The sequence below is a fragment of the Siphateles boraxobius genome, unplaced genomic scaffold (assembly GCF_051911475.1).
Source record: "Siphateles boraxobius isolate OS27281-9 unplaced genomic scaffold, OSU_SipBor_1 3, whole genome shotgun sequence".
NCBI classification, from domain to species: domain Eukaryota; kingdom Metazoa; phylum Chordata; class Actinopteri; order Cypriniformes; family Leuciscidae; genus Siphateles; species Siphateles boraxobius.
The window spans coordinates 8,898,072-8,919,409 of record NW_027508919.1 but is presented as its reverse complement, the minus strand read 5'-3'; the positions used below and the strand labels follow the sequence as shown (position 1 = coordinate 8,919,409).

General features: G+C 38.7%; 1 protein-coding gene across 1 annotated transcript; it reads right to left on the bottom strand.

Annotated features, from left to right (window-relative positions):
• Nucleotides 1-95: 95 nt before the first annotated feature.
• Nucleotides 96-19,916, bottom strand: scyl1 (SCY1-like, kinase-like 1). Its single transcript, XM_077247762.1, has 18 exons — nt 19,749-19,916; nt 18,826-18,966; nt 18,361-18,483; nt 18,055-18,275; nt 13,788-13,878; nt 13,504-13,659; nt 11,657-11,815; nt 11,428-11,535; nt 11,168-11,281; nt 10,776-10,931; nt 10,486-10,674; nt 10,292-10,367; nt 9,990-10,184; nt 8,500-8,618; nt 5,677-5,748; nt 5,135-5,476; nt 4,928-5,006; nt 96-1,005 (listed from the first exon to the last, which is right to left on the bottom strand). Exons 1-18 carry the CDS (start codon nt 19,854-19,856, stop codon nt 881-883), a joined length of 2,574 nt encoding a protein of 857 aa, XP_077103877.1. The 5' UTR covers nt 19,857-19,916; the 3' UTR covers nt 96-880.
• Between the last annotated feature and the right edge of the window lie 1,422 nt (nt 19,917-21,338).

Below are 21,338 nucleotides of genomic sequence, written 5' to 3'. Positions count from 1 at the left end.
AGGCAACATAAGTTCAGTTCGACCTTTGTTATTATTTGCTGGACTAAATTCTGTGAAATACTGCAACCGAGCAACAAGATTGTGAACAGCACATCTCCAAAGACAGACTGTTCCTCTTTATTATCATAAATATGAAGCTGAATTTTACATGTGTGTTGTTTATACAGTACATGAAAATATTGCACCAGATCTCACAGACTGTCTCATTTACTAAAAACAAAATCATCTGTTGATTAGTTTATTTTACAACATAAAAAGTACCGCCAACTAGGAATGAAAAAGGCACAAACCAGAAATAACAGGAACATCCACCTCACCCTGTCGTATGGCAAAGAAAGAAAAAAACACAATGCCATTCTTGAGTTGCAGTGTATTCTTCCAGTGAATTCTTTGTTTTGAAAATATTCATCTGTGTATATACATGCGCTAGTAATGACATTGTTCCATCTAGGATCATGATTAAGTTAACAGCATGTTTAAGTTTCTTTGCATCATCCATTTTCAAAAGTCCTCCAAGTCCACATTCAGGGCAAATTGGCCCATATTTAATGTATAATCAGTGTACACATACAAAGATATCTAGGATTATATTGTTCAAATTTCCCTTGACTCCCAATACTTCTCAAAGCAGTGAGTTCATGCACACTCAGTAAACTATGATATTGTGTAATATAAAAATCATAGTACTGTGAGGAGAGTAAAGGAAAATCATAGTTTATGGTGTCAGCTGTTCCTCAGTAAGAATTTCAGTTCTTCAAAGTTTCCCACCATACAGACAGCTGTGAGGCTCCTCCTCCTCGCTGACATCACGGAATGTTTCTTTAAAATCTCGCAGTCCTTTCATCTTCAAATAGTTAATGTTCTGCTGTACCTTCAGTTCTCAGTCCAGTTTGCGTGCGCCCAGTTTGAGAGGACCCTTTGCTGCCTTGCGCTCTGCACGTTTGGCCTCCAGCTCCTTCCGCCTTTCTTCTCGTTTCTTCTTTGCCAATTCTGCTTTACTTAAACCTGAGGGAGCAAGAGAAAAGTGGGGTTATTTGGGCTTTACTTTCAATTTCCTCTCATTTTAAAAATACGATTCAATGTAGTGTTGTCACGGTACCAAAATTTCAGTATTCGGTACCAATACCAGTAAAAATACACGGTTCTCTGTACCAATTTCATTACCAAAGCTTAATTTAGATTCAATTTACATAAAAGTGTATATCACTGTTACAAAGATGGAAACTGTGGTATTAAAAACACTTTACAATAAGATTCCATTTGTTAGATAACCTTAGATAAAATGACCTAACAATAAACAATAGTTGTATACTTTAGCAATTATTCTCCTTGGGGTTAATTTAAAAATGTACTAATATATTTTTAAAATCAAAAGTTTTATCTTAACATTATTTAATGCTCAATGAATGAAGTGAACAAACATGAACAATCAATTGTTTGTATTACAACCCCAAATCAGAAAAAGTTGGGACATTTTGTAAAATGCAATAAAATCAAGAATCTGTGATTTGTTAATTCTATTTAACCGTTTATTAGCTGACAAAAGTACAAAGAAACGTTTTCCAATGTTTTCACTGACCAACATAATTGTATTTTGTAAATATGAACAAATTTGGATTTTGATGGCTGCAACACACCCCAAAAAAGTTGGGACAGAGACCAAATAAAAGTGAAAAGATTATCCAAATTAGATTATCCAACTCCTTTGAAACAGTCCACAATGAGCAGGTGAATTGGTAATAGTTGAGGGTATCGTGTTTGGGTGTAAAAGTGCTTCTCAGTCTTTTTAAGCAAAGATGGGTCATGGCTCATCACTTTGTGCCAAATATCATGAGAGAATTGTCAAACAATTAAAAAAATCACATTTCTCAATGCAAGATTGCAAAGCATTTATGCCTTTCATCATCTTCTATAGATAATATTGTTACAAGATTCAGGGAATCCAGAGAAATCTCAGTCTGTGTTGGGTAAGGCAGTAGACCTCTGTTGAATGTGCGTGACCTTTGAGCCCTCAGATGGCATTGCACAAGATACCATCATGCTACTCTGTTAAATACAGCCACATCACACATGTGCTCAGGAGTAATTTGGAAAACCGTTTTCACTGAACACAGTCTGACTCTGCATTAAGAAATGCCACTTGAATCTCTGTTACGCAAGGAGAAAGCTTTACATCAGTTCTATGTGGAGATGCCGGCGAGTTCTCTGGGCCTGAGCTCATCTCAGATGGTCTAGAAGACAGTGGGAATGTGTGCTGTGGTCAGATGAGTCCATGTTTCAGCTTGTTTTTGGGAGAAAATGGACACCGAGTTCTCAGTCCCAAAGACGAAAGGGACCAACCAGACTTTCACCAGCGACAGGTGCAAAAGCAAACATCTGTGCTGGTATTGAGGTGCATCAGTGCAAACGGTATGAGTAACTTGCATTATTGTGAAGTTACCATTGGCATGGAGGCATGTATTTGGATTGTACAGAGACATAAACTGCCATCAAGATGACATCTTTCCTGGGAAGCAAGACAATGCCAGGCCTCATTCTGCACATGCTAAAACGGATTGGTTTCTAGACACTCTGCACCATAGAAGGGATGTGCCTGCCTGTTTACTGCAGTCCAGATATGTCTCTTATGGAGAATGTATGACTCACCATGAAAAGGAGAATCAGGCAATGATGAGCACAGACTGTTGAGCGGCTGTCTTGTATCAGACAAGATTGGGCAAATACTCCACTAGCAAAACTCCAACAATTAGTATCCTCAACTCCCAAATGATTAAAAAGTATAATTAAAAGGAAAGGTGAAGTGACACAATGGTAAACATGTCTCTGTCCCAACTTTTTTGGGGGGTGTTGCAGCCATCAAAATCAAAATTTGTTCATATTTACAAAATACAATTATGTTGGTCAGTGAAAACTTTGGAAAACTTTTCTTTGAACTTTTGTCAGTTAAAAAAGGTTAAAAAGAATGAACAAATAACAGATTCTTGATTTTATTGCATTTTACAAAATATCCCAACTTTTTCTGATTTGGGGTTGTAAATAACATTTACAAACATTAATTTTGTAAAAATCTATTGTTCACTCAATGTGTTGATGTTAGACAACACATTAAGTAATGTCAATGAATCCAAAACTGCGTTCTATTTAATTTTAAAAGGGCTTTTTAAACTTGCTAAAGGTTATCCGGCCAAGAATAAGCCTAGAACTGCTTTTCTGACGGACTAATTTTAATGACATAAAAGATGTCAGGGATAGGGATGCACCAATACCGATACCAGTACTCGGGTGTCGATCCGATACTGTGCTCATGTACTCCTACTGGTGAAACTACCCCGATACAACCACACCCGATACCACTTTAGAGGCCGTTCATATATCGCATTTTTGCGCGTGCAAATTTGTCATTTCAAATGTAGGCAATGCCGCGGTGAGATGAAAACATCTCAACATCTCATCTCAACAGGTCATGTGACAAAAAACCATCCAATCAGCTTCGGCCTTTCCGTAACAATATCGAAAGCTCAGCCGAACAGCTGATCATAGCTGTACAGGGCGGCTTTTTATTTCTTATCTCCATAAATATATCTAGTAGTTAAGCTCATGCAAGGGCTAGAAATCATTAAATTCTTTGCTGATACTTCCTCGTCATCATGGAGAGCGCAGTTCGCACTGCTCTCTTCTTTCCACAAGCTCTCCCGTGGCATCTGTCGTTGCTATGCAACCATGAACAGAGGCGCGCCTGGAAAAACGAGCGTGTCGCGCCGCTTCAATTATGAGCGCACCTGCTGCGCGAATTTGCTTGTGAACGGCCCCTTATCAGGCATGTGATTGGTTTCCCTATGGAAGTCAATGGGGACCAGCAACTGTTTAGTTACCCACATTCTTCAAAATATCTTCTTTTGTGTTCAGCACAAAAAATAAATTAATACAGGTTTGGAAAAACATTACAGTGAATAAATAATGACAGAATTTCTATGTTTGGGTGAACTATCCCTTTAAGGACAAGCGGCTGCATGTTTACTATTAGGGGTACTGTCTCTTTAAGACCTGTACACGACGCGTCTATACACGCATTTTACAAGCAGATTTCTCTAATTTTTCTCGGTTTGCTTTCAGTTTAGACATAACCAACTTTCCTTATGTAAACCTTGTGTGTATTTGAGAGTATTAGCGAAATAAGACTCGAAAGATAACTTAGTCCAGTAACCAGGCGCTGTTAGACAGGCTTTTAGTGCATGTGCGCGTCGGGTGTTTGCGCTCAGTAAAGCGCATGTTAGAACAGCGCATCAGCAGTGAATGACATGAAGTTTTGTGAACTCACTGAACTGATGTGTCCCATTCCTCTGCGTTAATATTTGATGTGAGTATTTGTCGTGTTGTACACTAATGCTGTTGAGACGAAGGCGCCAGAACTGCAACTGATAGAATGCACGATATACATATTTCTACAAAAGCAGTCAGCAGCTTGCTTGGAGCAAGGATCATAGCGCAAATTTGAACTATGTCAATATATGCGATACAGTCTAATTCCATATCACATTAAAAAATATATCAATATATTTTTATATCGATATATCGCCCAGCCCAACTGGTGGCCTAACGGCGATGTTCTTGTCAACTGACAACGATACCCACTGTAGCGCGAGAGCGACCGAGGTACGAAATAGAGCAGGTGAACAAGCTGAACGCAAATACGTACTTGTTGATACTTGGAAAGGAAGGAAAAATCTGTACGCACATCAGCATGTTATGTCCTCATATCCTCTCCTTTTCACTCCGACAGCTCTTGACCAACGCCCAATTTTTTTTTTTTTTTACATATCCATACCGTAACAGTTTAATTATTTTAGTACCAACTTGGTACCGAAGTACCGAGTCTTTTGACAACACTAATTCAATGTGTAACCTGGAGAAACTAAATGACTCTGACCCTGATCTCCATCCAGTGACTCCCAGTTTTCTTCTGTTCCCCAGTCTCCTGCACTGTCTGCGTCCCAGCCATCAGACTTCTGTGGACCAAAAACACATATCTTATTTCAGTGACCTGCAGGGATAAAACTGGGCTGGAACTATAATCAAGAATTGCAATTCACAATTAATGAAAATATGACCTATATCTCCTCCACCCGAGCCTTACCACAGTACTTCGTTGTGACACACTGGAGAACAGATCGGATGTAGTTGACTTTCCTTCTGCTCCATCCCAGTTATAATCGCTGGCCAATCGTACCCCTTCTTGCGCAGAGCTTATGCTGGCACTCTTTGGAGCCCCAGTTGAGGATTTCTTTTGATGTGTTGGGGTGAAACTCTCAGCTAGACCACCTTCATCATCCCAATCGTTACCCCAGCCCTCATCAGCAGGTGAACTTTGACCCTGACCATCTGCATCCTTCTCATTAGACCAGCTGTCGTCGGCATCCCAGCCTGAGCTCCAATCAGAACTCTGCTTCTTCACTGCCTCGGTGGACTTCCGACCCACCTATGGAAAGAGAACAAGTGTATAAAAGATAATAAATAACTTAAAATAAATAATTTCTTTATTTGTGAAGTGAAATTTGAATAAATAGTATTTTTTAATGTCAATTGTCAGCACTATATTGCAATGCACACACACACATATATATATACACATTATGTTTTTCAATGTCAGTAAATAGATATGCATGCAAAATCACCTACACTGCGTTTCTTCTGTGTTGAGGACCAATCAGAATGCAAATCGTCTGGATCTGTTTGTACTTTCTCAGGATCCTGTAGGCACACAAACAAGGAATTATTCAAATTTCTCAGTATTCATGTGTATGCTAACTTTGTATGCTAACACCGCACTCACGATGAACAAGATGCCAGACAGGCAAGACTAGAAAACTCAAAAAATAAATAAACTGTCCACACACTTGAATTCTTAAAGAAAATTTAATTACCAAGCTTTCGGTCAACAGACCATCCTCAGGGCATACAGACAATAAATGTCACATTCCATTTAACTGTGTTCAAACACATCAGGACAATTAACAGTGATTGCAAACACCTGCAGAAGCCAGGTAGGACCAGTTGTAGTCCAATGGTGGGAGTTGTAGTTTTTTAAGTGATTAATACATTAACTCCACATAGTGAAAAACACCACAAGAAACAAACATAAATACACATATACAAAATTATACAAAAATGCAGACGCATACATATATACACATTCATACATGCTTGCTGTATAAGTACATGGAGACAGCAAAAACATCAGTAAAACCTTCATAAACTGCAGTATTCAAGCCTTATAAAAAACAGTACAGCTGTGACTACAGCATGACACTCATGTCAAAGTCCACATTTAAACCTTTAGGATGTAAGGCGTCCAAAGTATGAATCCAGTAAAGTTCTCTTTGGCATAGCACTTTATCAATATTGCCACCTCTAGGTAATTTAATCTGCTCAATTCCCTGAAAACGAAGAGAAGAAACTGAGGCCACGTCCACACGAAGCCAGAGCTTTCCCTATCCGATATTTCTTTTCGTCGTTCTAAAAAAAAAATCCGTAAACACGGCGCTGTCTCAAGAAATATCTGCGTACACACGAAACTGCTGAAACCGACTGAAACCGATGTAGTATACATGCCAGACCAGTATGAGGCGCTGTATTTCTGATACAGATACACTAAAAACAGGGAAGAAGACTTGCGCATAAACCTTGCGCGCATACAATAATATTAGGAACCGTAGCTTCTTTTTTCTTTCTATTTAACCAAGAACTTTATTGAACAATATGAAAAACCATAAATGGCCTGGTACAAAATAGGAATGAGTCACGATATTCGATTAGTTAGCAGACGCATAAACCTTGCCACAAAGAACCGGCAAATAGCCTAATTATTATGAATGTGTCAAATATTGCAAGGATACATTTAATTATTTATTAATAAACTAGTGTTTTCTGTGACGATGCTGACTCGCCACCTTCGCAGTAGGTGAAGGTGCTTATAGAGATAAATGCACACTTCATACGGATTATAAGAGAGTTGTCTGTTTCTTTTCGTTTTGAATTGTTTTGTTTAAAAGTAGACATTTCAAGCTTAGATATATTTCTGAGTTTCTGTTCATTTATGAGACAAGCTCCAGTTCACGTGGGATGCAAGTTATATCGCGTCGGCGCCTCCGTGTCCTGATGGCTATTGTCTGCTATATTTGCTTCTTATTTATTAAATCCAGGCAATTGGTTGATGAAACATTGATTAAAATTAAGATACAATTTATACAAGACGAAATTCACTTTAAAGACAGGCTTTATATAAAACAAAACTTAATGAAGTGGTCAAAATGATGTGCCTCGATATTACGCATCTTATGATTAGGCTACTCAGGCTGTTCACTTTTCATATAATCAACATATGAAATGGAAAAAATAACATATTTAAACATAAATATGAAACTAACTTTTCTTTAATGGCTACAACATGTAGGCCTATAGAGAAATTTATTGTCGGAGCGAACGGCGTGTTACCGGTGAGCATGAGGGGCAGAGGTGCGTTTTTTTAATAATAATCAAATAATTCCCAGCGATCGTCGAATATTATTTTTGCTTAAAATTCCCATCCCTACAAAATACGAAATGTCTTAATCAGACAAAATACAAGCATCATAGCATAAGAAAGAAATATAAACAAATAAAGAAGTAAAATAAAGAAATAAAATAAAAATACATTAAAGTAGGCCTAAACAATAAATAAAGACATAAAAGAGGCTCAGTAGCTTCTGAAGCATGAACTCAAGCAAGTAGTGCAGTTGATGTTGCTGTTAGCCTACTGATTTAGTGTGTCTGACTAGTTGACACGTGGGGTGATGACATCATCGTTTCACAAAATATACGGATTGGCCGTACACACGAAGACGCATGGGTGTCGTTTTCAGATTTATCCACCCTGGGACCCGGTTTCAAAAAATAGCGGTTTCAGTCTCTTTAAACGCCGGATCCGTCTCGACGAAATGCCGACCCGATAAAAAATGTGTGAGTATACAGCTAAACGCGTCTCCGTGTGGACAGGGCCTGAATGAGCACACTCTCGAAAGTGACAGGCCACAGGGTAGTTAGGGTCAGCACGTCTAATAGAGCTTTTATGCTCACTGATACTTATACAGCAAGCATGTATGAATGTGTATATATGTATGCGTCTGTATTTTTGTATACATTTTGTATATGTGTATTTATAATTGTTTCTTGTGGTGTTTTTCACTATGTGGAGTTAATGTATTAATCACTTAAAAAACTACAACTCCCACCATTGGACTACAACTGGTCCTACCTGGCTTCTGCAGGTGTTTGCAATCACTGTTAATTGTCCTTATGTGTTTGAACACAGTGAAATGGAATGTGACATTTATTGTCTGTATGCCCTGAGGATGGTCTGTTGACCGAAAGCTTGGTAATTCAATTTTTGAACTTTTTATAGTATAAAAGGTCAAGTACTGAAAAAACACAATACTTTGCATAATTTGTATAACCATCAGTCACCTCAAGGCTTCCCCAATCTTCATCATCCCACCGATCTCCAACTGGCTCCACTGTTTCCTCATTCGATGTCTCTGATTGGATCCTACATGCACTTGAAGTCTGTGCTCTCTTTTCTGGGCCTAAAAGGAAAAGAGGAAGTTGATGAGATGATAATTCAGCACATCTCATTTCAATGTTTATTTCTGCTCAAACCTTTTTTAAATGAATATTTGGCTGATTTGTAAAAAAAAATTGATTGCAGAATAAAGCTTTTTGGTAGGCTGAAAACTGGGTTATACAATACCTGTAAAAAAAAAAAAATCTGAAATTGCACTTTAAAATCTCTTATTGAAAAAGTAATTACTGAATATTGCAAATCACACTTCAATATCTCTGCATAAAGAGAAAAAATTTAATTTGTAAAAATGCAAATCATAGTGCTTTTTGCATACATAAATATGCAAACCTTATTTTAAAATCTCAGAATGATTTTTTTTTTGGTAAAAGTAAATTTGTTAAAACGTTTTCTGGTAACTGGTTATATAACTCACTTTCTTCCTATTCAATATTTACTTCCTTTATAATCTTGATTCCACTTTCTTTATCTATTCTTTATTTTAGGTCACTATATTTGATGACTTGATGACAAATGTGACCTTCAGAGGCCACAGTCTCTGAAATGAGACAAAAGGGACTTTCGCCCATATGGAACCTTTTCATAGTTCCTAGAACTATTGGCTAATGTTCCTGTTTTTTGGTGCGTTCGCACCACAGGAACTAGGAACAATTTTAATCCTAGGAACTTTATTTGGAGGAACTAATTTAGTTCCTACTTGAGAGTAGGGTCTAAACCAGCACTAAAGGAACTATCCATAACATTAGTTTGCACTGATTGGTCGAGCGCACACAAACACCAGCACCCGCCATTTTTAAAAAGGCTGTGTTAACACACCGATTATAGCCTATATATTTACTTCAGAAACTAACTCAACGAACATGGAAAAAAGTGATAGATGGACCTCTTAACCTTTGCGCTGAGGGCGAAATCCAAAGCAACTTTTAGGGGATCAAGCCAAACATGATTATGCATTTCCGCTCAGCTGGCAACACTGGACATCAACCACACAGCATACGCTAATAACTTTTCATTACTGTCTACTTTCTATACATAACAGTTCCATCTAATTACGTATTAGACAGGACTTTTAGACAGATCATAAACTAATTGAACACGGAAAATGTGAGCACTGTGTGCTTAGGCTCTGGCGTTCTCAGCGCCATCAAAATAAAGGTCTGCCGTGCCGTCAAAATAAAAGTCACAACTACAAGCACGGCTTACGATATTTCAGAGTTCCAACTAGTTCCTACTGGCGGTGCGAATGCAATCAGGAAAACATTCCTAGGGGAACCATTAGTCCTCGGAGAACAACCCTGGTGGTTAGTTCCAAGAACTAAGTTCCTAGAACTATCCGGTGCGAAAGCCCCTAAAGCTTTTTTTTCTTGTTGCACACCTTTGTTTTCATTGTTTGTGGTTACTGGTCCAGTAGTAGGTAGAGATGAGGTGCTGTTTTCAGCAGACGGTGCTTCCGAACCAGCCGGAGCATTTCGGATGAGTTTGGAGGTGAGAGATGAGACACCTGTTACTGCCCATCCTGCCCATGTAGCAGCTGACCCTCCTGTCTGCGCTGACGCAGTCACATCCTTCTCTGCAATTGAACCATTCAATTAGATTAACATTACGTAATTTGAGATAACTGAAAATTTGCATTTTAGTGAACAATCGCTTTAAGATAAGGGACAACACATGCTATACCTATTTCAGTTATTTTAGAAGGGTCTTCAGAAACCGTCTCCAGCTTACTGAGGAAACTTTTTATGGCTTTGAATGCCTACAGGACAAAAAACACTTTATAAATTGTAATTTTCAAAAATGATTAAACACCCAAAACACAGAAACAGATAATGTGTCATTGTGTACCTCAACTCCTGCCTTGCATTTTTCTTTACCTGATCTCTGACGTTTTTGTCTGGATCCACAGTCAGTGTGCACAGTGTGGGCAAGATACGATTGGAGCTTTCAGCCACACTATAGTACTGATGGGTGGCAGCGAATCCTAGCACGCCTGCTGCACGGGAGGCAGGAAACGGATCTTTAGTTGCCCGTGAGAATGCAGAGATTAATACACGCTGGCGCATCTGAGAAAAAAAAACACAAAGGAAAAACAACGCAAGATTATCATTTAGAGAAAAAATATGCCTTAACAAATAGAAGATTATGGGTTGTTAGTTGAAGCTACCCCAGAATTGAGGTAGGGAGCAATTTTTCCCAGGCAAACAGTGGTGTTGCAGCGGATGGGGCCCTGATCGTCCCGGGCTTGCAGTCGAGCAAAGTGACGCATCAACTCTTGATTTAAATTGGTCTCGTTCAGTTTAGGGGCCAACAGAAGCATGGACTATAGGAACGAGAGAAATTAAAAGAAAAGTTATTCAAAAATATATTAAAGTCTAATAAGCATGGCACTAGTAATGCCAAAGACATGCGTTCAATTCCCAGGGAAAGCATGAGCTTGAATGAAAAGTAAGTTGCTTTAGATAGATCCATTTGAATGCATAAATGTAAATGTATGCCACTATCAATTACACTGACTGAGTGTCAAAACACTGGAGAGAAGACAGAGCATACAAATACCTTTACAGTCTGCTCTCGAATGGCAGGGTTTGTGTCTGTGAAACCATGAACCACGTGTGGAAAAATCTGAGAGTTAACTGCTGCTTCATTCAAATACTGAATAAACTGCTCCATCTGATAAAAAGAGAGACAAAAAAGACACACAAAAAATGTATTTAGAATTGTGAAAGTGTGTATGAAAGAGTCAGAGACTTGGGATGACTAAACTGTAATGTAGAAACTCTTATAAAATCTACAAAAAGCATTGAAGTCGTGTATACCTGCTGTAGCAATCGTATCCTCATGGCACGGTCAGTAGAAGAGAACATCTTCACTATGACTGGGATGATTTTCTGCTGGTACTCCTCAGCTGACAAATACTTTCCTACCTACCACAAACAAAATATTGCTATAATGGTATTAAATGAACATATCGCCTCGGATTCCAACCTTCTCTTTACAATGTACAACATGGGTAAGAGTCAATGCAATACCAAAAATGTCTATCACCTTAAATAGTGGTGTAAGAACGACAGCGCCAGCATTGCCAAACTCAAAGGCTGTAAGGAGTTGAGGCAGCACTTTATGTTTACAGAAATCTTCAGGGAAAGAATCAAGATTCTCACTCAGGTCCTGGAAAAATTGCTGCTTCTCTGCAGGTTCTTTAATCTACATGAACACACACACACACACACACACACACACACACACACACAAACAAACAAACAAGCATTTATGTGACTTATCTGACCTAAATATATATTACCAATTTTAAAGTATTATTGAAAATACATAAAACAATGCAAAGCAATACACAGAAAAACAGCAACGTAGTCTGATCATTTAATACATCATTTGCAACCTTTACAATAAAACCTTTACACTTGTAACATGCAATACAAAGAGTAAAAGATCACCAAAAACAGTCTGGGGTCAGTAAGATTTTCTTAAAGAAATTAAATTGTTTATTCACCAAGAATACATTAAATTGATCAAAAGTATCAGTAAACATTTATAATGTTGCAAAAGATTTTGATTTCAAATAAATGCTGTTCTTTTGAACTTTATATTCATCAAAGAATCTTAAAAATGTATCAGTTTCCACAAAAATTTGAAGCAGTACAACCAATTTCAACATTTATGATAATAATAATAATAATTATAATAAACATTTCTCATGCACGAAATAAGCATATTAGAATGATTTCTGAAGGAATTAATGATGCTGAAAATTCAGCTTTGCCATCACAGAAATAAATTACATTTCATAATATAATAAAAATAGAAAACACTTATTTTTAAATGTGATAACATTTAACAATACTAATGTATTTTCAGTAGAGCTGCACGATTATCACAAAAATCATAATTGCCGATTATTCCCTTGAAACTGTAATTGCGATTATTAATTACGATTATCACAATTACCATTGAATATATATAGGCGTATTATAATACGTTTAAACAAAAATTGTTAACACACACACACACAGTACTGTCCCCCTTTACTTAACATACACATAAATTGTAAGAATGACTAATAGTAAAGCCTACTAATAGATAAACATTAGGATTATGCTAAAGCAATAGCAGGCCCAAACTAGTTTTTGTTAATACAATGTTGATATGAGCCACCACAGTCATTTAAAAATATAAAAAATAACACAAAGTGAAAAAAAGTGCCATTTTGGTGTTATGGAAACGACAGTTACCATGGTGAATACACAATACTAACAAGAACTGTTAATGGAACAGCTCCTGAATGAAAATCATACCTGTATGCAAATCCTTCTTAGCTAACACGTGATTTATTGGTATTTTACTTTTATTTCGTGACTTACTAATTTACATTGTAACGACGTTGAATGCTCGTAGTTTGTTTTGCACTTTATACAGTGAAACAATACACAGCGCGCGCCACCGCATTTGCGCGTGCAATTGAAGAGTGCGCGCTATGAGCACATTATAACGGGACAGGACAGTAAAGTCCGTTTTTCTGAGGTGAAAGTCTTTTAATTTCAGCGTACACTTACGTCACTGCCTGGTATGTCATATTGTGCTGGGTTTTCTGAAGTAGTCGCGATTCGCCTCTCATAACATAATTATGCTCTAAACACATTTTAGATTTTCTTTTGTAATCGCGGCTTTGAACGATTACTTAATCGTGGCATCCGTAATCGTAATCGCGATTAGAAATTCGATTAATTGTGCAGCCCTAATTTTCAGCTTTGGTGAGCACAGGACACTTCTTTCAAAAACATAAAAAAATCTTACCAACCCAAAACTTTTGAACGACAGTGCAATGCAACACAATACAGGCTCACAGCATAAGCTGAACACACAACAGATTTAAATACCTGTATCTCTTCCAGAAACAGACAGCTCTCCACAAAGCTGTTGTTCATAAAGCCTCCAGGAGATCTACAGTTCAGTAGGAACCGAGCAGGGTTGGGACGAATCTTTGGGTTTGCACCCACTAACTCACAGTAATGCGGCACTAACTGCTTTGGAATCTGTGAGAGGTAAACAAGGTGGTTTAAAATACTCTTGAGGATACATAGCTTTTAATCTGTTTGTCATAATAAAAACTACTAAACAAAGCTATTATTGCAGTTAACACTAATCAAAATTGATCTGGTACCTTGCCCAGAGATCGTAACGAGGAGGCAAGAGGTAAAGTTCCATTAAATACTTCCCAAATGAGACAACCGAGACGCCACACATCCCCTGTCCTGAGATCATAAAGAAATGCACAACAATGAGCTATGGCTGATTACAAATGCATTTTTTCCTGAACATTTTAGTTCCAGTGGTCCAGTACCAGTCTAGGGTGGCACAGAAATCTTCATTATTCAAACATTAAAAAAAAGATCAATTATAAAGTACTGTTTCAGTGCCTAAAACACAACTGAACACAATTAATTGTACTCAATTGTAAATGTGGTAGTGGTAGAATGGTAGAATACATCAAGTGATACTGAGTGAATTTGAGTCTTTTTTACTAGAAGATCCGTTTAAAAAAAATTGAAAAATTAAACACTGAATTGTTAACACTCTATTGGTCGCCAAAATTAAACTCATTACAAAGGGGAAGTAAAATGTGTTCTCGAATCCCCATGTGCAACAATGTGAATATGATAAATGTGGCAGCTCAAAACAAATACCAGAATGCACATTTTATATACACATCAATTAAATGCGATCAATTTCCATTTGTACTCTTGACAACTTGTGCAAAATGGTGCCTGTTTTTAAGTACAATGAACAGGACTCACATTCACCAATGAAACCTGACAACTACTGCCTCATACATTTAGTTTCTAAAAGCTCGAATCATGAAAGAAAAAATAATAATTCAGGCTGGACCAGCCAATGCATGTGCAGTCATAAGCACGTGTCTCACATCGCGTGCTGCACTTTCTCCCATTCAAATAATATGAGAGCACTGTCCTTGTGTATATTAAGTCTTTGAATTCAAGTCAGAAAATTTTCTGCATTTAGATAATGTAAAAAGCCTACAGGGAATAGTTGGGCTGAAAATGAATAAAGAGAACTGGAAAGCGTACTCTGTTACTTGCGTAACCTCGGTTCCCTGAGAGTAGGGAACGAGTATTGCGTAGCTTATACGCAGTGGGGGAACTCCTTTCCTCAAGAAATATTGAAGCCTATATTTTAAAACGCAGTGCAGATGCACAGCGAACACAGCAGAGCGTCCAGCTCGCCCCTAGGCTGTGTTGCGGCACCTGCACATCCTATGGCGAAGAGCCTCTGGTGTGGGAACCAATCAGGTGACTTGGCGCCAGAGCATGTCATAGCCAGCCAGAATGGGCGTGGCTTATGGCTATAAGAAGCCCCTATTTTCACCTATAGAACAGGTTAAATCGACTGAAGCGACAAACACTGACAGATTGCAATAGTGCGGCAGGCTACGCAATACTCTCAGGGAACCGAATTTACGCTAGTAACCGAGTATGTTCCCTTTCAAGAACGGTCACATCGTATTGTGTAGCTAATACACAGTGGGGACGCAATGTAACATGCCGCACTATTAGCAACTGGCTCTAATCCAACTGGAGCCTAAGGAAGCATCCTGAGGCTCACAGAAACAGCCATAATAAACCCTCACAAGAACAGGGCCCAAGTCCAACAGGGCCCGGACCCAAGTCGGGTCTCATGATAAGAGGGGCTGGAGCGCCTGAACCAGGCTCGTTCTTATAACACAATCCTAGGACAACTTGTGCTTATGGACAGTAATCATGTTAGACTGATAAGACCGGACATCGTCAGGTTAATGATCATATTGAGAGGACTCAACCATGTTGTTGAACCTGACAAATGTGGACTGCGAGGACCAGCCGGCAACCGCACATATGTCTTGAATTGGCACACCACTGGACCAGGCCCACAAAGAGGCCATCCCTCTTGTAGAGTGGACTCTAGCGCCTATGGGACAAACCTGGCCCAACGAGGCGTATGCCAGAGAGATGGCGTCCACTATCTATCTGGACAGTCTCTGCTTTGTGATCGGTAACCCGAAGCATACAAAGAGCTGTTCTGACTGCCTAAACGGAGCGGAACGCTCCGGGTAGATTTTAGAGCTCTGATAGGACAGAGCAAATTAGCCTACCCCTCGTTCTCCAAGGGTGGAAGTGCTGAATGTAATAACCTGCGCTCTGAATGGAGTTGAGAGCACCTTGGGTACGTAACCATGCCTTGGCTTGAATTCGACCCTGGAGTCACCAACCACAAATTCCAAGCAGGAAGGGCTCACAGAGAGCGCCTGAAAATCTCCAACTCGCTTGACTGATGCCAGAGCCAGCAGCAGAGCAGTTTTCAGCGAAAGTGGTTTAAGATCAGCCGACTGCAGTGGCTCAAACGGGGGACCCTTCAGGGCCCCAAGGACCGTGGAGAGGTCCCAAGCCGGTATAGAAGGGGGCCTGGGGGGATTCATCCTCCTGGCTCCTTTGAGGAAACGAACGACGAGGTCCCCAGTGACTGTCCAGCTACAGGAGCACGGTAAGCTGCTATGGCTGCCACATACACTTTGAGCGTGGATGGGGAGCGACGCAGATCCAGAAGCTCTTGTAGGAAGGAGAGTACTAGGGCTGAACGATTAATTGCATTTGCGATAATATCGCGATATGATGAAACACGATTTTGTAACCGCAAAAGCTGCGATTACACTGGTCACGTGACACGCGAGAGAAAAGCAGTCTGCATATCAAGCATCAACTTGACACGCTACGCATAGGTCTGGCATCCAGGAAAGAACAATTTATTTTTAATGTATGTGATATTGTGTTATTTATTCTCTCTCCAACAATTCTGGATCGATTCAGAGAATTTCAGAATCGAGTCTGAGCTTAGTTTTTAAACACAGATGCGTGATGACGCTGTGCGTGCTTTAGAAACAACCGTATTCTGCTTGCTTCTAATTTCTCTCTCTCTCTCTCACACACACACACACACGACACTGCTCGAACCTTCCGAAAAATAATCTTTCATAAAGTTTCGGGTTTAAGCGAATTACAAGGATAGTCGCGGGCTTCATTGCACAGGTTTTGCGCTTTAATGTTACTCTTGCAGTGCACGGTCTTGGCTGCTGGAATTTTCCTTACAAATGCTCCACAAAGGCATTATTTATGTCTTTTGGAATGCAGTTGGCTTATATATAAAAAATCTAAAAATCACTGAGAAAGCTGCTTTCATTTTAAAATACTTACGCACGCTTGGTGAAGAGCGCTCGTGCATGCGGCTTTGAGCGACTCATTGGTTAAATGTACTTGCATCTCAAAATGCTTTTATGACGCAAAATTAATGTATATCTTAACCCAACAAGACAAACCACATTTACAATTTCAAAAGAGATATGTGCATTAGTGTGAATGCAGCTTATCGTATCTAAGATGAGGGGAGTGGGGGATCCCTCCAGCTCTTGAATGGAAAACGTTCAGACAGCCTAATTTTAAATACTTAAACCACTCTTTGTTTATTGCTTTTAATATTTTTTTCTGTTCCTCTTTATTTACTAGCTCTTATATTTTGAAGCTATATTAGTTTATAGCCTATTTAAAATTCTTAACATGTAATTGGTTTAATTAAATGTGTTTATATATATATATATATATTTATTTAAATATGTATATTTACACATGTAATTAAATACATATTTTAAGTGTTATGAAGATTAATTAATAAGAAAGAAAGTAGATCGGATCACGAGCTGCCTAAAGATTCCCATCCCTACTGTACAATGATTTATTGCTTGTCTTTGTCGACTAATACAGAAGGTAAAGAACTTAAAAAGTAATCGCATAATAAATCGCAATCGCAATATTGGTTAAAGAAAATCGCAATTAGATTATTTTCCATAATCGTTCAGCCCTAGAGAGTACCACTGACACCTCTGTGGACTGGGGCTCGAGGTCCCTAGCTGTGCACCAGCTGGTGAATACTGACCACTTCAGAGCATAGAGGCGCCTGGTAGACGGTGCTCTAGCCTCAGTGATGGTATTCAAGATCTTTTCTGGGAGGTCCCAGGATACCCGTTGAGGGGCCACACATGGAGGGCCCAGAAGTCAGTGAAGGAAATAAAATCTGTTCTATAGGCAAAAATAGCTCTTCTTATAGCCATAAGCCACGTCCATTCTGGTGGGCTCTGATGTGCTCTGGCGCCAAGTCACCCGATTGGTTCGCGCGTCAGAGGCGCTTCGCCATAGGATGTGCAGGTGCCGCAGCACAGACAATGGGGGAGCTGGACGCTCTGCTGTGTTCGCCGTGCAGCTGCACTGCGTTTTAAAATATAGGCTTTAATATTTCTCAAGGAAAGGAGTTTCCCCAACTGCGTATTAGCTACGCAATACGAAGTGACCGTTCTCGAAAGGGAACAAGAGTTTTCTGAAAGTTACCATTTTTCTCCGCCACTGCCAGGGCTCTCTGGGGGATCATATCTCTCCATGTCAGGGTTGATCACTTTAGGTGGCGGTAAGGTGATGGAGTCTCCCTGGTCAGAGCTCACATGATCCAACCCTCCAAGCTTCCATTCACCAGCACGGTCCACAAAGACGGCCCACATGCCCAAGTTATTATGGTTGAGATGGCAGTCGTTCACCAAGAAGCTCAGCGCTTTCTGATGGGAAAGAAGTGACAGCAAACTGTACAACTGAACTAATAAATGAAAGATTTTTAGCCAGTGTATTTACTTCAAAACTAACCACAATTTGATGAAGGCCCCATGACACCTCTAAATCACTCGCACCAGTCTTCTCTGCCTGGACCTTCAAGTGTGCAGCCAGAGGGGTCACTGGCTCTGTGACGATGTACAAGCTTTTCTCCGTCTGATGTCCAACAGGTAAATAAAGTTTTAATAAAGAGTTGTAATAAAAATGCCTTTTCAAAATTACAATTAGGATAAATCTAGAACATAAAAAGTTTGTGTAAAATCTCCCACCAACATAAAGTGTCTAAAATGATTCTAAATATTTTATTCAGGGATTATTTCTTATAATAGGAGTCTTTTTACTGATAAGGAGTTACATTCACAAAAAGCTCACCTCAACCTGAATAATCAAGATGAAATGAGAGCACAAGAAAAGATGAGGCATTGTTTGAAGAGAACAACCTTCCTATGATTCACAATCACACAGATAAACTTAATTTCATCCATAAAAGCTCCTTACCTCCAACCCATCTACGTAGGACAAGATGTTGGGATGTCTGAGAGTTTTGGTGCGTTTGAAAGCCGCTTTGGCAAGTAGTGTCTGCTCCTCCGTTCCCTGTAAAACCTCATACACAAAGACTGACACCAGCTCACCAGTGGTCTGGAATAAAAAGGGGGTACAAGTTAGGTTAAGTTACAACTCATCTGTATACTGCAAAGAAGAACAGTGCAATTTAGGAGAATTTGCCCAACCAGAATGTCCTGATTGACTAGATTTTAAATAAACCAAGACACTAATACAGCCTTTAATTAACAATATTTTATGCCGTCCTGATGATTGATCTGTCATTATAATGTTTATCAGAATATGATCAATAGTTATTTATGCATCTAAATAAAACTAACACATTCATTATAATATGCCAGTAATTCTGGTAAATGGTGATCAGATACAGTTATTAATATGGCATTTCAGGACACGTGTACAGCTTAAACACTAACAGTGCAGCTTTTTTTGCTATCATACATCAGTATACGAGTGATGGCAGTGTAATTATCAATACAAATAAGGTATCACATAAATAAATTAATGCACACCGTTGTGCTTAGTACCACAATAATATTTCAGCTATTTAATGTGACAGCAGTTTTCTGTTGACGTGGCCACAGCAATTTTACGTACTCTGTTAAAAGGGTGACAAAATAAACCTATTTTTCGGTATTTAATAGTCTTATCATCTAATCCATATGCCCCAAAGGATATTGAGCCATGAACATCACGCTTACAAAGAAGTTAAATGTGTTTTTGAGTTGCTACTTCGCCTTTGTTGTTTTATTCGCTCATGCGTAATGCTGAGCCGAATGTAGCTAAACTTCAGACCGAGGATTCAGCGGCCTGCTGCGACACTATATGCTTTATATTAATATGTCAAGTCGTTTTACCTTGCGCTTTCCCCGACTAAGGGACCATATGCCTGACTTTTCTTGGTTTTCTGGTAAAATTTCATAGTTGAAATCTTTGATAGGATCCCGTGCGAAAAAGGACCACATCCTTCCCTATCAGACCAGCACACGGTGTTGCTGTAGGACGGACTGCGAACCAATAGAGGGCGCAACTGTTCGGACAACGAGAGAATCTCGAGAATCCGCCAAACAAATGTCACGTGAGACCCTGAATCCTCCTGAGCCCATTTGTTTGTGTGGTATGCTGAGTTCGGAATATGGTTCGGAACAGCATGCTAGCATACTAGTAAGAGCAGTATATTAGTTTGCGTTTCCGAATTCAGCACTGCTTTATTTTGTACGAGCATCCTTAGTGACGTTATTATCTGGTTCTAGTTATTATAAATAGTAATGTTGGCATCACATAAAATAAAGAAAACAAGAATCATATTTAATTGTTGGCTACAACGAGATCTGTCAATCTATGGGAGAGTAGCCTACTTATTTCTAAAGCAGAGGGTTTGTCTCGTTGTGTTTACCCCTCTTTATCTTTATTTGTTAGTGACAAAATCTGTGATAATATTGACAAAATCTTATTGAATTTTATTCGGAAGAACAGACCTCACAAAGTTAGGAAATCTGTTTTGTCTAATAGACGTTCTGAGGGTGGACTGGAAGTTTTACACTTTAAAGAATTAGTCAGCTCTTTTAGAATTAGTTGGTTAAAAAATTTCTTTGCAGTAATGGCTCGATTTGGTACTATATCCCCAATGCCATATTTCGTAGATTATAGGCGGTCTAGAATTTCTTTTAAAATGTAATTTCACCCCTTCTAAATGACCAATTTCTCTCTCCAAATTTCATCAACAGGCTTTAATTGCTTGGAAATTGTGTTATGTGCACAATTTTTCTCCCCATAAAGAAATTCTGTGGAATAATTTGAACATTTTAATCCGAAACAAATCATTTTTTATTGATAAGTGGTATGATAAAGGTGTTACTTTTGTTTTGGATTTATTTAAAAAATGATGGCAGTATACTGGAATATGAAGAATTTATGACTTTGTATAATTTTCCTCTGCCTGCTAGAACTTTCAATTCTGTCATCAAAACTTTGGCTCCGAGTTATGTGCATTTATTTAAAACACACCTTTTCTTTAATGGGAGAAAAACAATTATGCGCAAACTTTTATTGGATGGAGTAAACTTTATTGATAAATATGTAATGGTAAACTTATAAAGCTATTGTCACATTACACAGTTTACAGATCTCCTCGATGTAAATTTTTCAGGAATATTTTTTTTTGACAGTATTTACTGGAAGAGGGCGTGGTTACTCCCAGAGAAACATTGTATGTCCAATAAAATTAGAGAGGTTCACTTTAAGATTCTTCATAATGTTTACCCAACCAACTCACAAATTGCCTCTTTTGTTGACATCTCTGACCTGTGTGTATTTTGTAAGGTTGAGGAAGAAACTTTGCTTCATTTATTCTACCACTGCAATCTGATTAAGTCTCTTTGGGAGAGCTTGGGTTGTTATCGTTCTCCTTTTATCAAATGTGATTTAAACTTTTCATTGAAAGATAT